Here is a 19,664-nt window from a genome sequence, read left to right on the forward strand (position 1 = left end):
CTTTTCCATCTGGACCTACAGTACAGAAATAGAAAACTGCGACTCAAACTGCAGCCAAGACTGGGAGACTGGGCCTGGCCTCAGGGGTCAGAGCATCACAGAATGGTTTGGGTTGGGAAGGGACCTCAAAGCCCATTTGTCCCATCCCCTGCCATGGGCAGGGACAGATCCCACTATCCCAGGCTGCTCCAAGCCCTGTCCAGCCTGGCCTTGGACACTTCCAGGGATCCAGGAGCAGCCACAGCTTCTCTGGGCACCCTGTGCCAGGGCCTGCCCACCCTCCCAGGGAACAATTCCTTCCCAATCTCCCATCCAGCCCTGCCCTTTGGTAGTGGGAAGCCATTCCTTGTACCCTGTCCCTCCAGCCCTGTCCCAAGTCCTTTTCCAGCTCTCCTGGAGTCCCTTTAGGCCCTGGAAGGGGCTCTGAGCTCTCCCTGGTCACTTCCCTAGTTTTAACTTCAATGTACCTGGGGCTGCTCTTTGTGCAGACAAGCCCTTGATTAAGTACAGAATATGTTTAGGATAAATGGATTTAAGCCAGATTTAAAACCAACTGAAATGCATTCCCAGAGCAGCTTTTCATCCAGTTTTATTAAGCCAAAGAAATCTATTTGGACATAATAAAATGCAGGGAAATCAGGCACACGATGCTCACTGGAGTGAGACTTCTGGCACTGCAGTGCACAAGAGCCAGTTTAGTGCAATTATGGAAATAAGTGCACATTACTGTGATTCTCATTATGGATAAACTGCTCATGCTTTGAGATTCACAAACCTGGCAATCCAAGTTTAATTTTCAGGTTTAATGAACATTATTTACCAACTCCAGAATTCACACTGACACACACTTTTCAGACAGCAGGGTATTTAGCTCCTGGCCTCTCCAAAGTTTGTGCTTTAAGAGGCTTCCTGCTACTGAAGGGTCAGAAGTCATTATCACTTTGCTCCAGTGGCTCTGGCTTCCTTGCTCGGAGACTGGATTTGCCTGGGGCGATTTCCATGCTGTCATCTTCCAGATCCTCCTCCTCTTCCTCCTCATCTTCATCCAGGTCAATCTCACTATCCCCTGAGTCGCCCTGCAGGACAGAAAACATGAATCCATCTGCCATGGCCAGGCCTCTTTGCCAGCCCAAAGTGAGAGATGGCAGCGCTGGCTTCCCCCTGCACTCCCAATGGATTACAAACCTCCTTCCCCACCCCACGGGGCTGATGAACACAAATTCCCTGACTTCTGCTGGGTCTGGGCTATTAAAAGCCTTGGCAGGGTGTTTAACACTGAGGTGACAGCTACTGTGAGAGCACAGAACTGAGGTGAAGTGGAGGACAAGCACAGGAGAGGAACCCACCTGTGCCTTGTGCCGGCCCTGCCGCGCTGGGGCTGGGGTCCCCTTGGAGAGCCAGAGTGGAGGAACACCAGAGGCAGAGCAGGAAAAAAAAAATGTACAAGAACATAAAAGGAAACAGAAAGTACCCAGGTTGGGAGCAGGGGAGAAGGCAGCAAAGGCAGGCACAGCTCAGGTACACCAACAGGTGACAGAGGCCAGGCACACACTGGTGGCTCTTCCTAACTCCATGAATTCCTTGAGGAGTTCAAAGCAGCCTCACTGGTTTCATTCCCTGAGCTGGGACACACAGAGGCTGCAAAGATCCCTGAGCTCTGAGAAGCTGCAGGCCTTGGTTTTCCATCCCTGGATGTGCTGGGGCTGTGCTAGCAGGGAGAGAGCTGCCAACAGGGAAGTCTGAAGGGAGTAGAAATAGCAGAGTGACCATCCAAATCTGTCACTAATGTGGCCAAGGACAATCAGGCAGCACTAGGACTAAAATGACATCATCTTCCCCCCCAGCACAGCACTCTGCCTTCCCAGAAATGGGTCTGGATGTCCAGGAGGCAACAATAAGCCTTCACTACACCCATTCTGGCAGGAACAAAGAGCAGAGTGTGGGCTTCAAGTTCCTCTACAAGACACAAGGTAGAGGGGCCCAAAAAGCTGTGGCTGTCCCATCCCTGGAATTGTTTTAAGTCAGGTTGGATGGGGTTTGGAGCAACATGGTCTAGTGGAATGTGTCTCTGGGTGGAACAAGATGAATTTTAAGGTCTCTTCCACCTCAAACCATTCTGGGATTCCCAGAAATGTCTGAAATGCCCTCCTTGAGACAGGCAGCACTGAGGGGTGTCTGCTGGACTGAGACAGAAAAGTTCCATCCACATTGGGAATTAACAGCAGCACAGGCTCAAACACAAACCCACAGTCACCACAGCTGTACCATTTCCTGCACTCCCCAAAACAGTGTTCCAGCACCACCTGGAGAGAACAGCCCCATTGCTCCTGGGATGGCAGCAGCTTTTTGGGATGGTGGGGAGAGCTAACCGCAAATGCCAACCACATCCCAGCAGCTGGATTCAGCTTCCTAGTGCAGATGGAGCCACCCAGAGGCACAGAAAGGCTGCCCAGGGATGCCAAAAGCTGGGCACAGACACAGAGCAAGTGCCTCCTGTGCAAACCTGTGTGTGCCTTTTACACAGTCCACTCACATGTAACCCAAGTGCAAGGCCAGGAGTCCTGGGCAGCAGGAATCCCAAGGGCACAGCTCACAGTCCTGCTCTCATCCCAGAGGAATGAGGACTGATGTTGCCAGTACAGGCCACGGACAGGGCTCCAAGGAGTGACTTTTTAGAGCAATGAAGAGGATTTAGATCCATGTATTTAACTCCTGATGCACTGCACTGGTCCCTCTTCCCAGAAATCTGCCCCACAGCTCACAACAACATTCCTGCAGCCTGTGTGCCACTAGTTCTGCTGTGTAAGATGAGGTGAAAGCACATGGAGCACACAGACTCCAAGAACAAAGGAAAAATAAGAAAATACATGTCTATGCTGAGGAAAGGTGTCAGCCATTGGAAAGGAGAGGAAAAGCAGGCCTGGGGTGTGAGGATTCAGAAGGTAAAAAGGTGTCTCTCCAGCTGAGGAGAGAGCTGGCATCTAAAGCCCTGTCACAGAAGCTGTGCAGACACATGAGATGGTTACTCACATCTTCCTCCATGTCTCCACCTTGCATTGATCCCACGATCCGTGTGCCAACTCTTCCTGCAGGAGCAAAGAGAATTCCCATCACACCTGGCTCATGGTCACAGGGGCAAAGAGAATTCACCTGAGCACTAAGCTGTAAAGAGGACACAAATCAGGTTTTCCATGGAGCATTATTTTCACTCCCAGACCATAACCCCCCCACATTTCTCTGTGTGGGGAATGGCCATGGTGTGTTTCTGTGTGTACTGGGGCAGGCAGGAAACAGAGGAGTCACCTGCATGGCACAGGGAGAGCTGGGGATGTTGTCACTGGGTGTCCTGGGCTCAGTTCAGCTGGGCTCACACAACTTCCAAGAGGAGCCTGTGTTGTTTCCTTACAGATAATGTGAATCCAACTGGGACAGGCTGTACAGAGCAGTAATTAAGAAAGATGCTGGTAATGAACAGGCTGTGATTCACTGCACCTTTGGAGTCAAATCTTCTCCCTGTGCATGGCCATGGTTTGTAGGCACCGAGCCCTCAGGGAGCAGAAGGGAATGTGCATCCCTGATTTGGAGCCTGTGAGCTGATTCCATTTCCCCTCTGCATCAACCTGATGGAGCCACAGGGCTGGGATGATTTCCAGCTCCTCACCCAGCAGTGGGTAACCCTGTGCCTCACAGCAAGGAGTGACACAAACCTGAGAGTCTGGACTGCCTGGGAGGGGGGCAGGTGGATTTGGAGCTGACACATTGTGCTCCCAGTCTGGAGATCTGCAGTCAGTCTCCAGTGCTGAACATGAATTCACAGCGTGAGCTCATAGAAGACACCTCACTTCCCTCTGCATCACATTCCCTTCCACACACAGAGAAATGGGATGAACCTTCTGCCTGATCCTTCTGAATTGTTGCCCTTTGGGCACTGTGTTCTTAATCACAGAACGATGGAATATCCTGAGTGGGGAGGGACCCAGAGGGATCATCCAGTCTCACCCCTGGCCCTGCACAGACACCCCAACAATCCCACCCTGAGCCTGAGCATTGTCCAAGCTCTCCTGGAGCTGTGGCAGCCTCGGGGCTGTGCCCATTCCCTGGGGAGCCTGGGCAGTGCCTGAACCCTCTGGGGAAGAGCCTTTCCCTGATCTCCAGCCTGGCCCTGCCCTGGCCCAGCTCCAGCCCTTCCCTGTCCCAGAGGTTGGAGCTGCAGCCCCTGCTGAGCTCTGCCCTCAGTCTCCTTCTGCAGCTGAACAATCCAAGTGCCCTCAGCTGCTCCTCAGACCCTTCCCCAGGCCCATGTCCCTCCTCTGGACACTCTTCAACAGCTTTAGATCCTTCTGATATCACGGCACCCACATCTGCCCCAGACATGAGGTGAGGCCCCACCAGGGCAGAGCAGAGCAATCCCCTCCCTTGGTGCAAGACTCTGATCCCAGCAACATTTTCCAGGCATTGCCAAAATCCAGGGATTCATTAAGCACAGCACAGCTGCTGTGTGGGGGAGAACACTTCAGTTTATTTCTCACACCTCCATGAAAAGGAAATCTGCTTGGAAGTGAGGGAGCCGTTCCCACCATTTCAGACCTGCAGCCTCTCCTCCTTCTTCACCAGGTCTGGTGTTGGGATGGCTCACAGCTGGGCGAGGCTGAGAGGGATGGAAAACATTCCAGAAATTCCATAGCAGGAATCTGAACACAGAGAGAGAAATTCCACAAGCAGAGTGACAATTCCCTCTGAGAACAGGACTTCACTGCTTTTCAGCCTGCCCTGTGGTATGGAAGGTTTGGAAACAGAACTGTGGAGGCTCAGCTGAGAAGATTTGCAAGTCAAAACTCTCCTTTTCCCTACAGTTCTGAAAAAAAATGAGGGATAATTCAGGCTCTGCAGCCTTCCCCCAGCATGCAGGGTGCCACAGGCACTCAGCAGCAAGTGCCCTCTCTGCCAGCACATCATTAACACCCTGACCCTCTGGGCCACCTCTGCCAAGGAAAAGGGCTCCAAGAGAGCTGCTCTCACTGTGTGACTTTGGACTGATTGTCTGCTAAAAAATCAGGGTTTTATAAAGCTGTCCTCTTACAGTGAAGATCAAATGGGGCTGAAGTTGTTCCTGTCTCAGTAGTGAAATGGTCTCTGAGGTCTGGTCAGCTCGTATCACTTGAAAATCTGTCACCTCTGATAGTGTGGGTGACAAAAATCTATTTAGTTCAAGGACAGGTTCTTAGGAGAAAATAAATGTAGTGAGGGTTAGCTTAAACCTGGGCAAGCCAGAAGTGATGGGGTTGAAACAGCTTGAGAGCAGCAGGGACCCTGAGGGAAGCTCCCTTGTGTTTCCCCAGACATTTTCTTTCAGCCAGGGCTGGGGACAGACCAGGCTGGATCCCACAGCTGATCCAGAACAGCAGTTTCTGCATTCCCAGGACAAGGCTGTGCATCCTTTACCCCAAAGTCCACATGAACAACCATCCTGCTGCAAACCACTCAGCTGTGGCCTGTTTCAGGCAAGAGGTTTCTCTACACTGCAAATGGTTAAGACTTTCAATGCTGAAAGAATTTCTTTTCCTTTGGCTCTCTGACAGAACAAGGATCTTACTGCAAGTGCCACCACAAATTCAGGGAAGTCCATTGTATTTGTCACAGCCTCAAGTATCTACTGCCAGACAGAATGAAAGTGGATGTGAAATTTTATTCACATTGACAATGCTAAAATTAAAATGTAGAGACCAGATTGCCTTCAGGTCTGGTGTCCCCAGCACAGGAAGGACATGGAGCTGCTGGAGAGAGTCCAGAGGAGCCCACGGAGATGCCCCAAAGGCTGGAGCCCCTCTGGAGCCAGGCTGGGAGAGCTGGGGGTGCTCACCTGGAGAGGAGAAGCTCCAGGGAGAGCTCAGAGCCCCTGCCAGGCCCTAAAGGGGCTCCAGGAGAGCTGGAGAGGGACTGGGGACAAGGGATGGAGGGACAGGACACAGGGCCATTCCAGCTTCCTTCTTCAGCTGCTCCTGCCCGTTCCTCTCTGCATGTGGGGAAGGGGTTGATTTTCTCTCTGCACCACACAAATATCCCCCAGCTCCCTCTTTGGTGCTCCATGGGAAACCAAATCCTATAACTTCAAGTCTTTTAATTGGCTGAAAGAATAAAACCAAACCTGCATTTAGTTTGAATTTTGCAGCATCTAGACAGAGCTGATGAAAGGGCTCTTGAGGGTGAGTGTGCTGATTTTTCTCAATTATACCAAATGGCTTAAAAAGAGGGATTATCTCTCCCTGATAATCTAAAATGGCAAAACACACTGGAATATCTGCCCAGCACAGAGAGAGGGAGGAAGCTTTGTCTCCCAGCATGGATAGCCTGGGAATTAGAAATGTAAAAGTGCACCCCAGCAGCCACAGAGACTGAGCACAGTGAGCCCTTTCTCCTCAGTTTGAGAGCAAACGTGGCTCAGCAGCATCACCATGTAAGAAAACACAAAGCCTCAAAAGAAAGTGATTGAAATATCTTAAATTGAGCCGAGGAAAAAAGCAGTAATTAATAGAAATAATGTTCTTGTTATGCTGCCTTGATCATTAAGTGTATTTAAATGTAAATTGCTGAAGAACACCAGCAGATCTGTGATGTTTTTAATAGCAAACAGGCAGAGAATATTCAGCCCTGGTTTTCTAAAGAAGCTGCTGCTTCTGACATTAATCTCAGGTCTTAAACTCTGATGAACTAATTCTGAGTTTCCATTAAGGGTAATTAATGATACCAAAGCTCTTCCTAGAAAAAAAAATCTACTGGCAGAAAACTCTACAACTTTTAGAGTAAAACTCTAGAACTGCTATTAAGAGCAGCAGGGACTCAGGTTATGGTGTTCTCTGAGATGAAGCATCACTGACAGGGCCCTTCCAAAGCTCTAAAATCTGTGTACAAACCTTTCCTTGAGAAATGCCAATGTAAAACATTCCTTAGAGAATATCACTGCTTCTAGCACTTAACAAGACTTGTCAATTTTCAAGAAAAATGTTTAAATTACACTGACTTGAGAACATCAGCTTCTTTCCCTGGCCTCAGTCAGAGAGAAGAAGGCAGAATTCCACTCACAAAACCCCACATATTTGTTGTTTATCTAAGGAACAGGTTCCAGCAGGAGTGGTGGCACAAGAAATCCCCCACACAGACACTTCCTCCAGACCCCAGAGAGGTTTGTGCTGACACAGAATCCCTTACTGCTAACAAAAACTGACTTAACTACTCTGATTTCTTGGCTGTGTTTTGTTCAACTCCAGACTAAGCAGAACATTTCCCAACTGAGTGAAACACAGACCCTCACACAGCAATTCCCCTGAGGCTGCAGCTGCACTCCCCAGGAAGGACAGAAGTCTCACAACCCTCCCTGGAACAGCAGCCCAGGTGTGCTCCACCTGTGCCCAGTCAGTGCAGGTGGCTTCACTGACTCACTGAAGATTTCCCAGCTAAAACAGGTGCCAGCAGCTACAGGGAAATAAATGTTTTGCAATGAGAAATTGCTTCCCTAAGGCTCTGTATAGAAGTGCTTCAGGAATGTGTAAGGCAATACCAAGGCAGGATTTTCCCCACACAGTCCTTTTTTTCCCCCCAGTAAATAAATCTTAATTTGCTCCCTTGGAAGCACTGCTTTTTCCATAGGGCTTTATCCTCTTACAGCTCCTGAGAGCTGAGCAGTGCCTGAATATCCTGAAAGGTGACAGGGGCTTCTTACATTTGCAGCTACTCAGGTAATTCCAGCACATCCCTGTGGATCAAGGCAGCTCAGGAAGGGTTAGGATACCTTGCAGAAGAGCTTCTGTGCCGATGCGGTGCCTCGTGGCCTGCAAATCCCCCTCGCTGTCAGATCCTTCATCCTCCTGGATTTCTAGGTCAGAGTCATCATTACCTGGTTAAAAACAAAGCCAGATGATTAATATCACCCAAAGCAGCCCCCAGCCCAGGACAGCAGCTGGACACAGGAGTTACCAGCAGTTCTACCTTTGTTCAAGCCCAAGAGGAATTGAAAGTGCAGCTGCAGAGAGCATTGGCTCTACAGAGAGCACAGGAAAATGGCCAATATCCATATCCCAAGGAGAAATCCTTCAGCATGGCAGTGCCAAAGCAGCATTCACTGTAAAGAAGAGCCTTGGGACAATCCCAGACAGTACCACAAAGGTGCTGTTTAAACACCCCCTCTGGGGGTGAAGAGAAGCTGCTACTTCAGCAAGTGATTTAAAGATAAAACTCTTTGAAAAGCATTTGAGAAGTGTGTGTTTATTATCACCCTGGTTTTACCTTGACACCAGCAATGTCAAAACCCATCTCCTTGGATTATTTGCCTTTCATTTAATCCTAGATAAGCACAGTTCCACATCCCCAGATAAAGGAATGTAGCTACAACCAAACCCAAGATGCTAGAGAGACAGGGAACCTTCTAAAGATGCAGGAACTTCTTCAGATATTTTCATCATCTGCCTCTGTTTCCTTCTCCCCATCCAAACCTGTCTAATGCCAGGACAAACCCAACAGGACCCCATGGGAGGACCCAGCACAGCAACATTTGCTGCTGATTATTTAGAGAAAATAGGCAATTCTTTCCCAGGTACATTTAATTACACACATGTCTGAGCTGAAAATGGAAATAACTACTTCAATTAGGATTAGTAATGAGCTGACACATCTTTGCAGTATTTAATTATCGGACAATATACAAATATTAGACATTTTCCCATCCTCTTTTTCACTGCAATATTGAGTTAATGAGAAAATGGCAAGGGAGGTATCTGCTAGCCTGGTAAGATTACAAGGCTCCAGCAGAGTAAGCTGCAATTTCTATTTGCACTTTCTTCTTTGGCAAGTGAGGGAATCACTCACTGCTGTGTGACCTGGATGCTGCTTCTGTTTGTCTGGCATTTAGGAAACTGAGGTTTTGTTCAGCCTTGCATGGGCAAACTCCTTGGGGGGAGCCACGTGGAGATTACAGAAAGGATTCAAGTTTGTGCTCAATGTATTAATGAATTTATCACAGCTGTCATGGCTCTTACTGCTACTAAAATGCCCTCATTCTTATTTTGTGCGGGTGTTTTTCTTTCCCTTTTGGTTATTTGTTTTTAGCAGCAATTTCTCCCTTTCAGGCTTTGTCATTTGTGTTGCTGTTAGGCAGCAGCACTGCCAAGAGCAGAGGATGCTGCAGGGAGCCCATTGTCCAAATCTTTCCCATTCCATGCCCATTTGTGTTTCCTGCTCCTGTCTGGGATCTCCTGAGCACGAGCTGCCAGCTGAGCAGGGACCAGCAGCTTCCCAGAGAGCAGGGCTGGATGGGATTTGGAGATGAAATTCTTCCCTGTGCCTTTAAAAAGCCTGGACTGCCTTTTCAGCCAAATGAAGATACAAATTCATCAACTGAACTCCCAGCATGTCATGGAATGGCCTGGCTTGGAAGAGACCTCAAAGTCCATTTTGTTCCACCCCCTGCCCTGCCATGGGCAGGGACACCTCCCACCATCCCAGGCTGCTCCAAGCCCCATCCAGCCTGGCCTTGGACACTTCCAGGGATCCAGGGGCAGCCACAGCTGCTCTGGGCACCCTGTGCCAGGGCCTCCCCACCCTCCCAGGGAAGAGTTTCTTCCCAATAACACAGTACAGCACTTTTCCTGCTGAGCCGTGACTTTGAAACAAATCTTGTTATGGATCCTTGTCAGGAGTTTGGGTTTTCCTTGAACAGCCTGGCTGGAATCCTGGAGCACAGAGCCCAGCTTGGAGCATCACTGCAGTGAACTCCTGCCAGAGGCTCTGGGAAGTGACAGCTGCAAATGCAAATTCAGCAATATCAAAGTTCCTGTCTCCAGGCCTCTTGTTCCCTCTTGAAAAGACAGCAAGCACCTTTTTCACTCCCCAAAAACAAAGACACTGCTCCAATCCAGCCCAAGAGCTGCTATCACCAAGCCCAGCTCTGCCCATGAATAATCTGAGCTATTCAGCTGAGCTGAACTGTGCTGAGCCAAAATCCCAAGGACACAGAACCAGTGCACACTGCTAAAAAATTATTCAAATACACAGGAGAAGCTGAGTACAGGCTTTTTATCAGGATTAAACACCAGCCCAGTGCTGTGTGTGACCTGTCCTAGACAGTGTTTCACCACCAGCCCCTCACTCCACACCCAGTTCTCACCAGAATATTCAGAAAGTTTCATTTAATAACATACAAAAAGACTTACTGTCCTAGAAAAAGGCACAATCTCATATGTGTACCACTGCACAGCTAACTACAATCAATTCTGGAGAGACAAGGAATATTCCTTATGGAAAAAACCCCAGATTTTTCTCAGGATCAGCATAAAGCAATGAAGATAATCAACCACAGCACCACAAATTGCCAGGTGCTTGTCCATAAAGTACAGAACCCACTGAATGGAGGCAGCTTATGAGATTTATATGGGTTTACATGAGGATTATTTGAATTCTCACAACAGACTTATTATTATTCAGCAATCCATGTGGCCCCAATTGAGTTCAAGCTGGCAGCTTCCAGAAGCTTCAGACTGAGGTTTTAAGGAGCTCTTGTATTTTTATTATGAAAAGGTAATCAGCAGAACAAGTCTGTAAATTGTGCTGGGCCCATCTCCCCACTGCTGTGATTGCTTCTTCTGCCCAGAAAACACTCCAAATATCAGCCTACCTGAGAGAGGATATACTGGGATTTTAAACCCCACTTACCTTTCATTTCAACACTTCTATCTCATAAAGATGGGTTTCAGTCAACTAAATTAGTTTCCTTTAGAACTGTCCACGCCACAAAAAATACATCCTGGTTCCACTGATCTCCAAAAGTGAGATTTTTGTTCCTGGTCCCAGAAAAAAAGCCAAGAGCTGATACCTGAACAGATAATACTATGCTGAAATGATTTAATTTCTGGTAATTTGCAATGCTTGAAGGAAAAAGCTGCATGATTTAATAACTCAGCAGTGATTTCACTGTAGATTTGGTAGTTTGTAGCAATACTCAAGTAAAGGTATCCAGCTGTAAAATAAGAAGTTACTGTGGTGAGGATAATGAGCACAGTGGCCATTGTTTATTGATATACTCTGGAATTAGCTCTAAGTGCTGTGCAGTGTGTCCAATTTCATCAGAAAATCACTGCCTTGCAAACACAGGCACTGGCCCCACAGCAATTACTGCACTCAGCAGGAGGCTGGTTTTGGTGAGAAAACATCACGAGAACAATCAAATGGGCAACCGACAGCAACTTGATCCCAAATGAAATCCAGTTAATTGCTAGAATGAAATAAGGGAACAGTAAAAAAAGCAAAGAGAGTGGGATTGGGATTTTAGATGTGCTGAAGGACAGTGAAGCCCTATTGAAAGCCTCAGCTCTGTCAAACCCATCACACCAAACCCACACCACCAGGCTCTGGATCAGCCTGCACACTCCTAAACCCACAACTCTGCCTGAAGGGAAAGAAAGGCTTGGATATAAAAATACCTGGAGGGAACATCCTTTGTCCTTAGCACAAAATTGAGATCTGTCATCTGATCTCTCAGAAAAATTCAGCCTGGTACTGAGAGCTCCTGAGCAAGGTGCAGATGTGTGTAACTCCTGGGAATTCCAGGGGAAAACTTGGATATTCAGAGCTGTGCAGCCAAAAACTGGGCAGTAACAGCAACATACAGCAACAAGCTGGTTGCAGAGTTAGCTCTAAGTTCACTAATTTATCTCACCTGGTCATTTTAAGATCACAGAATCGTGGAATAATTTGGGTTGCAGGGGAATTTAAACTCACCCCATTCCAGGCCTGCCATGGGCAAACACTCAACCCAGGCTGCTCCAAGTCCATCCAGCCTGGTCTATCTACAGCATCCAAACTCCCAGTTTATCAGTAAGGATGATTAACCACTGCCTGGGGAACCAACGGCTCTCAGCCACTTGAAATAATTAAAATTAACTTAGGATGACGAGCTCCACTTGAACTGGGATTTGGAGTCTTAACAGGAGTGACCATTTAGGTTATTTTGAGGCCCATTTGATAAAGAGGTCATATTTGGTGAGCGGAACTATTTCTATCAGTCTTACAAGCCAAAAATCCATCCAAGCACTATTAAATTAGACCATGAATTTGCAATTACCCAACAAGCAGAACACAAAGCTCCTGTGGACCAGTTCCAAGTGTCTCTTAGGAGAAGATGGATGGCCTGAGCACCAGCAATATCATCCAGGAATCATCCAAGAGTTACTCCTCAAATCCCACAGCTGCTGCAATGGGCCTTTTTGTTTGTCTGCTGGTAGATTTTAAAGCATCAGCTCTGGAGTGGAAAAGGTGCACCCAGGAGCATCCAAATCCTCTGGTTATTGCTGAACAAGACTCAAGTAGTGCAGATTTCCTGGGAAAAATGAATGTTTATTCATTCTACAGCTCAAGCAAGAGGATGCAGGTTGGACTGACTGGAGCAGCACAACAGAAAGTGGCAGAGTCAAGGAAAAATTCAGTTTTACAGCAAATACTTCTGTATATTTAAATTAATCCTGTGCACAGCATTGGCCAATACAGGAAATACCTTGACAATTTCAAAGTGTTTATGTCCAAGGCCAGGTTGGATGGGGCTTGGAGCAGCCTGGGATGGTGGAAAGTGTCCCTGCTCAAGGATGAGCCTTGGGTCCCTCCCAACCCAAACCACTCTGGGATCCTGTGATTCTGCATTGTCTTCTTTTAAATTGATAAAAAGTTCTTGAAGAATATGAGAAAATGCATTGGAAAAAGTGTAAGAAAGTTAAAAAGAAAGATCTGTAAATGCAGTAAGTTGAAGGCTCTGAGAAAATATTTCAGTCTAGAACTATTCCAAGTTGTTCCTTTTTGCTCAACAAAGTTTTTGCAATTTTGGATTAACCTGAGGAAATAAAGTGAATTTCTGCAGTGGTCAGTGACCTTCTCTGGCCTCTCCTCTCACACAACCCAGTGTCAGAGCACCCAGCAGTGTCTAATACAGTTTTAAGTGTCACTTTGGCATTAACAAGGAAACCAAGCCCTGAGTTTCAGGCAATCAGATTTGTTACGTGGCACCAAGTCCTGGATGTGGCACAGGGGCAGCAGATGTGTGACACCACTGCCTGCATCAGCCTCTCTAAGAGCATCTTCTGCCAAGCAAAGATTAGAAAAAATAACAGCAATTTCCTCCCTGCTCGGCACAAAAGACATTTTTATACTGCTGCAAATACTTAATTGTGTGTATTTCATCAGGCAGGTAATGCTCAGAGCCTGATCTCTAGCTAGAGTTCAAAATCTTTATGTTGTTCAAGAACAGCATTTCAGACAATTTAGTGTTGTTTTTTTGGTTTTGTGGCTTTTTTTTTTCTTTAGTGCAGTGTTTTATGGAGTTGCTCTGTCAGAGAGAAAAGTTGATTTGCAATGTGTGGAAGCAAAAGAAAAAAGAACCAGGCTGTTGATCATAACACTAAATAATTTTGCCATTTTTATGTGAGTACCATAACCATGGACTTTCTTTATTCTTAACACAGACCTGCACAGACCTGCACACTTTCTCAGCCTGAAACTCAACTGAGAGCTGACCAAAACTCCTGCAGCTTCATTGCAGAGAGAAATGAAGTGCTAATTTAGATCCCTTCTTACCAAATTAGCAGGAGATAAGGTCAGGAGATGCAGACAATTCGAGAGCTGATCAATTAGGTGGGTTGGGGAAGGTAACAGCGCTCACAGGGCAGACAGGATGCTGACTTTTATCAGTTAATGGCAACAAATTTATCATCAACTGCCAGCCCACGCTGTTAGAAAAGCCTCATTAAGTGTTTTGCAGCTCCCAGGGGCAAAGTGTTAACAGAGTGAGAGAAGCTGCCCTGGTCCTTTGGAGGCCCTGTGGCCCCTCTGAGGAGGGAAGCAATGAACCTGTCCCAAGGCAGCTCATTCCCCCAGAACATTCCAGAACCAACCAGGGATTCCTGGGATGTGGGAGAACCAGCCCAGCCTGCCCACTGAGCAGAGAAGGAGTTCATCCCTTCATCTCCAGAATCTGCTGCATGAGCAAGACCAAGTCAGAGCAGGGTCCACTTCAGCCATCCTGGTGTCTGTTGGGTTGAAGACCCAGACAACAAAGCCCTGAGTTTCCAAACAAACTGAAGATGGAATAAAACTCTGGATAAAACCACCTTGCTTTGTGTGGGGGCATTACTCAAAAAGTCAAGTGGAAAAATGAAATATTTAGCAGGGTCTGTGGTGACAGGACAAGGAGTGCTGGTTTTAAACAGAAGGAAGGTCAGTTTAAACAAGGAATTGGGAAGGAATTGTTCCCTGGGAGGGTGGGGGTGCCCAGAGAAGCTGTGGCTGCCCCTGGATCCCTGCAAGTGTCCAAGGCCAGGCTGGACAGGACTTGGAGCAGCCTGGGATAGTGAGAGGTGTCCCTGCCCATGGGATGAGCTTTAAGCTCCCTTCCCACCCACAGCAGTTTGGGAGTCTATGAAATATTCTTCCCTCCAAAAACCTGCTTCAGAAAGATGTTTCTGATGGTGAAGTCTTTCTTTACTCTTCCCTGTTACAGGGCTCATCCTCTCTCAGGAGCATGCAGCACCCAAAATCCAAACAGCTGGAGGGCTGAAGTGCTCAGGGCTGCAGCACCTCACACCATTTCCTCACTATGCTCACAGCAGTTTTGATAAAACACTGCCAGATGCAGCTGCAGGGCCTGGGGAATCCTCTCCAGCAGGAACTGCCTCCTTCAGGTGATCCCTGGTTCTGGTTAAGCCCGGGGAAGGCAAAGCTCTTCTGGTGCTGAGCCCATCCTGCTGTTCTTTCCTTGTTTCCTCTTGTGCCAAATTTTGTATTGTGGTTTTTTTTTTTCCTGTGATGAGGATCCTGGGATTAACACAGCTGCTCTGTAAACAAACTGGGCCATGTAAGACATTGACTTTTGCATTCTCCCACCAAAGCAAATCTCGTGGGTTTGAATTGTTTAAAGGGCAGCATTTAATTAATAACGAGAGGAGGAGGAGGGCTCTGCTCTAAGGAGAGAGCCCAGGTTGTTAAGTGTGAGCAGACTGTGGTCTTGGGGACTTTTAAAACATTCCATTAATTAACCTCTGAGCTCCTGACTGGAAAACAGCCCCAGAGAGGCAAAATTCCTGTCTTAATTCCACCTCTGCAGACTTTCACAGACAAAGGCAGGGTGGAGCTGCCAGAGATTACTCGATTTGCAGAGGTGATGGGACAGCCAATAAATGAGGCAGCTCTGGAAAGCAGGATCCTGGTGCTTTTCTCACCAGAATAAATGCTAATTATGACAATTAGGTACTTGAATTAAGATGTATTATGGTAATATTTGAGGTCATTAAAAGTAATAATCACATTCTTTTGTGGCAGTTAAATCAGTCACTAAAAGGCAAACTTCCTTTTATTTCAGAGATGCAAAATGACTGAAGTTTTCCAGCTGAAAATCCACAGACAAGGATAAAGCAGGGAAGCAAATTTTCATGTTATACCTCATACTGCCAATTACTGGTGACTGATGTCCAGCTCCTCTTGAACTTTTTTTACCCCTAAAACTGTCAGAGAACAGGACTTGGACTTTTTCATGCAAATAAATCCTTGAAATGATTCCACATTCTTGTAATTTACATTTAAAATCCTGTATTTCAGCTAAAACTTCTTCACTCTTTACCTCATTGATACCAGATCAAAGATAGGCAGAAATCAGAGTATTTCTTATTTCATGAGTTTGCTCTGAAAATCTCAGATACCAAACAAACTGTGAAGTGCAACTTTTATGTCTTTACTCAGTTTCAGCTTTCCTGAACTGTCCTTCTGTTCCTGAGAATTAACTTTCCTTCTAGTTTCTCCCAGTATCAAATCAAAATGCCCAGACTGCAATATTAAACTCACAGGGGTAGTTCATGATGAGGTTCTGGCTGCTGTTTGGCTCAAAAAGAGCAGCATCTAGTTTGTGAGCTTTCTACAGAGTCTCAAGAGGTTGTTAATTCCCTTCTGATCCTAATTAATTAAGAAGTAGTTTAGGAAAAAAAATTAAAAAACCTCCCAAATTTTAATTCCATTCCCATTTTGCAGGTGCACTAAAATCAAATGCAAGAAGGCAAATGTGGATCCTATTGAGAAGACTGATGACATCAGAGAGGATTTTAAGCTGTGAGTTTTCATCTGGGAAAGTTCTGAAGTGTGTCATAAGGAATCATTCTGACCACAAAACCAAACTCTGTCCTCAGGAGGTGCTGAGGACAGAAACTGGGGCCAGAAAGGACACTCTGGTTTTGCAGGACACAAACCACCAGGACGACTCACCTCCATGGAGGATTTGGCTGAGAAGAATCCTCTGTCCAAGTCTGCTCTCAAACCAGCAATCCCCTGGTGCTGGGACAAATCTGTGTCCCCAGGCAGGGGTGGGAACAGTAAAATGAAGCCTAAATGTGCTCTGGGCTTGCCCAGCATTCAGTGCCTGACTGTGGTCACTCCTCAGCTCTGCAGGTGAACGCGGCAGGGCAGGGGAACATTCCCAGAGGAACATTCCCAGAACATTTCACTGCTGTCCTTTAAAGCTCCACTTGTTCTGCCCTTTCCTGCTGACCCCACACCCCACATCCCCTTGGAAGTGAACACTTACACATGGAGTAGCCAGCACTTAGCAACTCCTCTGCTACTCCAAGAAGAGAAGGAAATCTCACTCACCTCCACTCTTCAGCAGGTGCTGCTCCTCCTCCTTCAGCCTGTTCTGAATGAGACGTAACATGTTGGCTGCTTCCTGCAAGAGGAGAAAAGAGCTGCCTTGGGAAAGTGCTACAGGTAGAGTGGGACTAGAAAATGTCAGCATTGAGATGGTTTTATGGAAAAATAGGTCTGATTTGAAACATGGAGCTCCTGCTTGCTTTGTGAGGGTCAGGATGTAAAGCTCAGGTCAAACAGTGCATTGAAATTCAACCTTGCATCCCCACTTAGGTGAAATATCATTTATCCCATGGAAAATTAAATTTATTTGTCTTGATCCCACAGCACATGACTGCTGTTGCTTTGAAAATAGACTCTGGTAGTTGTTTTCAGCCAACAGTCCATTAAACAGCAGAACTGGTTTAACACAAATCCAAACCAGAAAGAATCCACACCTTCCCAAGCATTCAAACAAAACTGGAGCAAACAATGAGCTGGAAAAGTACAGCCATATATTTATTACACCATTCTGGTGCAAAGGAGAACCAACCAAATGAAGGACTGACACTAAGAAGTCACAGAATGATTAACAAGCCCCTGCCCCCATTCCCAACCCTCTTCTGTCCCTGGGACAAATGGATACAGGAGGGATCCATCCCCCACCTGGATCCCAACCCCACTGCCTGCTGCAGCCCACACAATGCAAAGAAAGGAAAAACCAGGATAAAAAGGAAAGGACATTTCCCAAATGTCATGGGGACAAATTCATAAGCCCAAGAAGCACGTTCAGCATGTTCACAGAGCAGTGAAATAATCAGCATGGACACAATCACTGCCTGGCACTGCAATTCCAGGCACACACCACGACAGCTGAAGCTGGCAATTCCAATTTAGACAAATAAGCAGCTCCCCTGCCCTGCTTCCCTCAGCTCCTTTCCCTTCTCCAGCTCTGAGAAAAGCACTTGTGCAGTGACACAAAAGGAACCTGCTGCAAACTAATCCATCCAAACAAAATTAAGTCAGGCAAATAAATTCTCCACTGCAGCTCAGTATGTGCCTGCCCCCAAGGTCCTGACTGGAGGATGGGGTGCTGCACCCCGGGGGAAAACAGCAGGGTTAAGAAAATGGGGTTTATGAACTTAAACTACAAGAGAAATGAAGGCTAAAAGAATGTTTACTCATATAGATGAGCCACTTCTCTCCCTTTCCTCCAGCCTTGCACCTGTGCTGCTGCCAGCAGCTCAGCTCAGCTCACTGCAAGCCAGCCCAGAAACTTAATTGGCAGGAAAAATGTTGTTTTTCTCTTGGTTTAGTTCTGAATAACTTGATGCACGGCTGGTCAAATGGCACAGTCAGCCCAAGGGACCTGCTGAGCCTGATCATCCTCCCTTCCAAAGCAGCCCCTGGATCCATCACTGCCACATCCTGCAGAAGCTCATCAAAACTGCAGCAACAGAAAATGTTTTAAAAGGGCAGCTCCAGACCAGTCAGAACCAGGAGAGCATCAGTGAACTGCTGGTTATTGTCCTTAACAAGTGACATCTTCAAAGAGGGGGGAAAAGGGGTGGCAATCCAAAAATCTAGAAAGTAAACAGAATTTATCACTTAATTTTTTTTAAGGTTTTGAACACCTGCAATCACCAAAGCTGCATTTTTGGGCCTGAGCAGCTCCTGTGGAGACACCACCTTAGCAGATGTGATTTATGGCAGCTCAGCAAAACTCAGCCTGTGCTCACCAGAGCTGTTCTCCTGTTTGAGCCTGGGCACCTGTGTGTGACCCAAGGCTCTGAGCTGTGACAGGCCACAGGAGCTGGGGGTGATGGACTGGAACACTGCAGGTGCTCTTTCAACACATGGGGCTGTACCAGGGGCTGCTCAAGTGTCACATTTCCCTGGCAGTGACAGGGTGACAGCTCCATGAAAACAAAAATGTGTCCCTGTGCTGGTGCAGCTCCCACAGGGACACCCTGAGTGCCTTGGGATGGGAAGGAGCCACTATTTAAGTTCCTGTTCAGTCTCTCCAGTAAAATCAAAGAGCAGGAGCTGCAGCAGGCAAACACTCTCTGGATCGTCCCCTTAAAGTGGATTTTACTCAAATGAAGTGGCAGCTCCCACTGGAGAATCAATTTAAGTACCAATTAACACCAAATCCAAACCAACCTGCCCCTTCAGAGACTCCCAGGGCTTTCAGGGCACCAGGGATCACTGGGCTGAAAATCCTCCTTTAGGGGCAGACAGATGGGAATTCTCCTTCTCTGCCTCATATATTATGCAGCCTTTCTTGGGTGTAAATCTGCCCAAAGGAGTAATTTTTGCCAACAGCTGAGGGAAATGGGCAGCAAGGCAGGGCTGACACTGAGACCCAGTGAATAACCCTGGCTCCAAGAGACCTCCCAAAGTCTCAGCCCAAGCAGGACCAGCAATGGAATCAGATCTCAGTGCTCAGGGCTGGAGTTTATTGGGTCCTAAAGATCTCCAAGGAAGAGACTGATGAACCTGCCTGGGCAGTCTGTTCCACTGGCTGCCTGTTCAAAGAGTGCAGAAGTTTCCTCCCAGCAGGTCAGAATGACTTTTCACTGCTAATGGCTGTCCCTGTCCTCAGCACAAGGGCTCAGGTGTCCTTAAGTCACCAGTGATGTCCCTGCTGTCCATCAGGGCTGCTGGCAGAGCCCACACAGGAGCACAGGGAATGCAGAGCCCTCCTGGTGACACACAAAAGCTTCTAAATCAATAAAAGTTTCACTTATGTTTACAATCAACTGGGCTTTTTTCACGCCCGTTTTCTGCTGTTACAGAAATGTTACCTGTCCAGCACACAAGATAAATGTTTTTTGTTGATTGGAGTTGGAATGAGACAACACAGACACTCTGCATCTCAATCTTCTTCAACAGGCAAAGCAGATGATTTTCCACCTAATACCTCTGCAAGTCTTTGCAATAAATTGTGTCAGAATGTTTTAATATGACCTGATCTAATGCTCTCTGCACAAGTAAACCACTTTTGAGTTCCAGTGTGCAGGCTC

The 19,664-nt window shown here is 47.1% G+C and overlaps 1 protein-coding gene across 3 annotated transcripts in view; it reads right to left on the reverse strand.

Annotated features, from left to right (window-relative positions):
- Positions 1–580: 580 nt before the first annotated feature.
- Positions 581–19,664, reverse strand: part of CLUAP1 (clusterin associated protein 1) — a 60,147-nt gene continuing 41,063 nt past the window's right edge. For all 3 annotated transcript variants that reach the window (XM_083872164.1, XM_083872162.1, XM_083872163.1), the window contains exons 9-12: positions 16,666–16,738; positions 7,787–7,891; positions 3,031–3,086; positions 581–1,076 (exon numbers count right to left, since the gene is read on the reverse strand). In XM_083872164.1, coding sequence (XP_083728290.1) covers positions 924–1,076; positions 3,031–3,086; positions 7,787–7,891; positions 16,666–16,738 — 387 coding nt within the window. In that variant the 3' untranslated portion in view covers positions 581–923. The remainder of the gene's footprint in view (positions 1,077–3,030; positions 3,087–7,786; positions 7,892–16,665; positions 16,739–19,664) is intronic.

Source organism: Zosterops lateralis (genome assembly GCF_965231275.1).
Source record: "Zosterops lateralis genome assembly, chromosome: 15".
Taxonomy (NCBI): Eukaryota; Metazoa; Chordata; class Aves; order Passeriformes; family Zosteropidae; genus Zosterops; species Zosterops lateralis.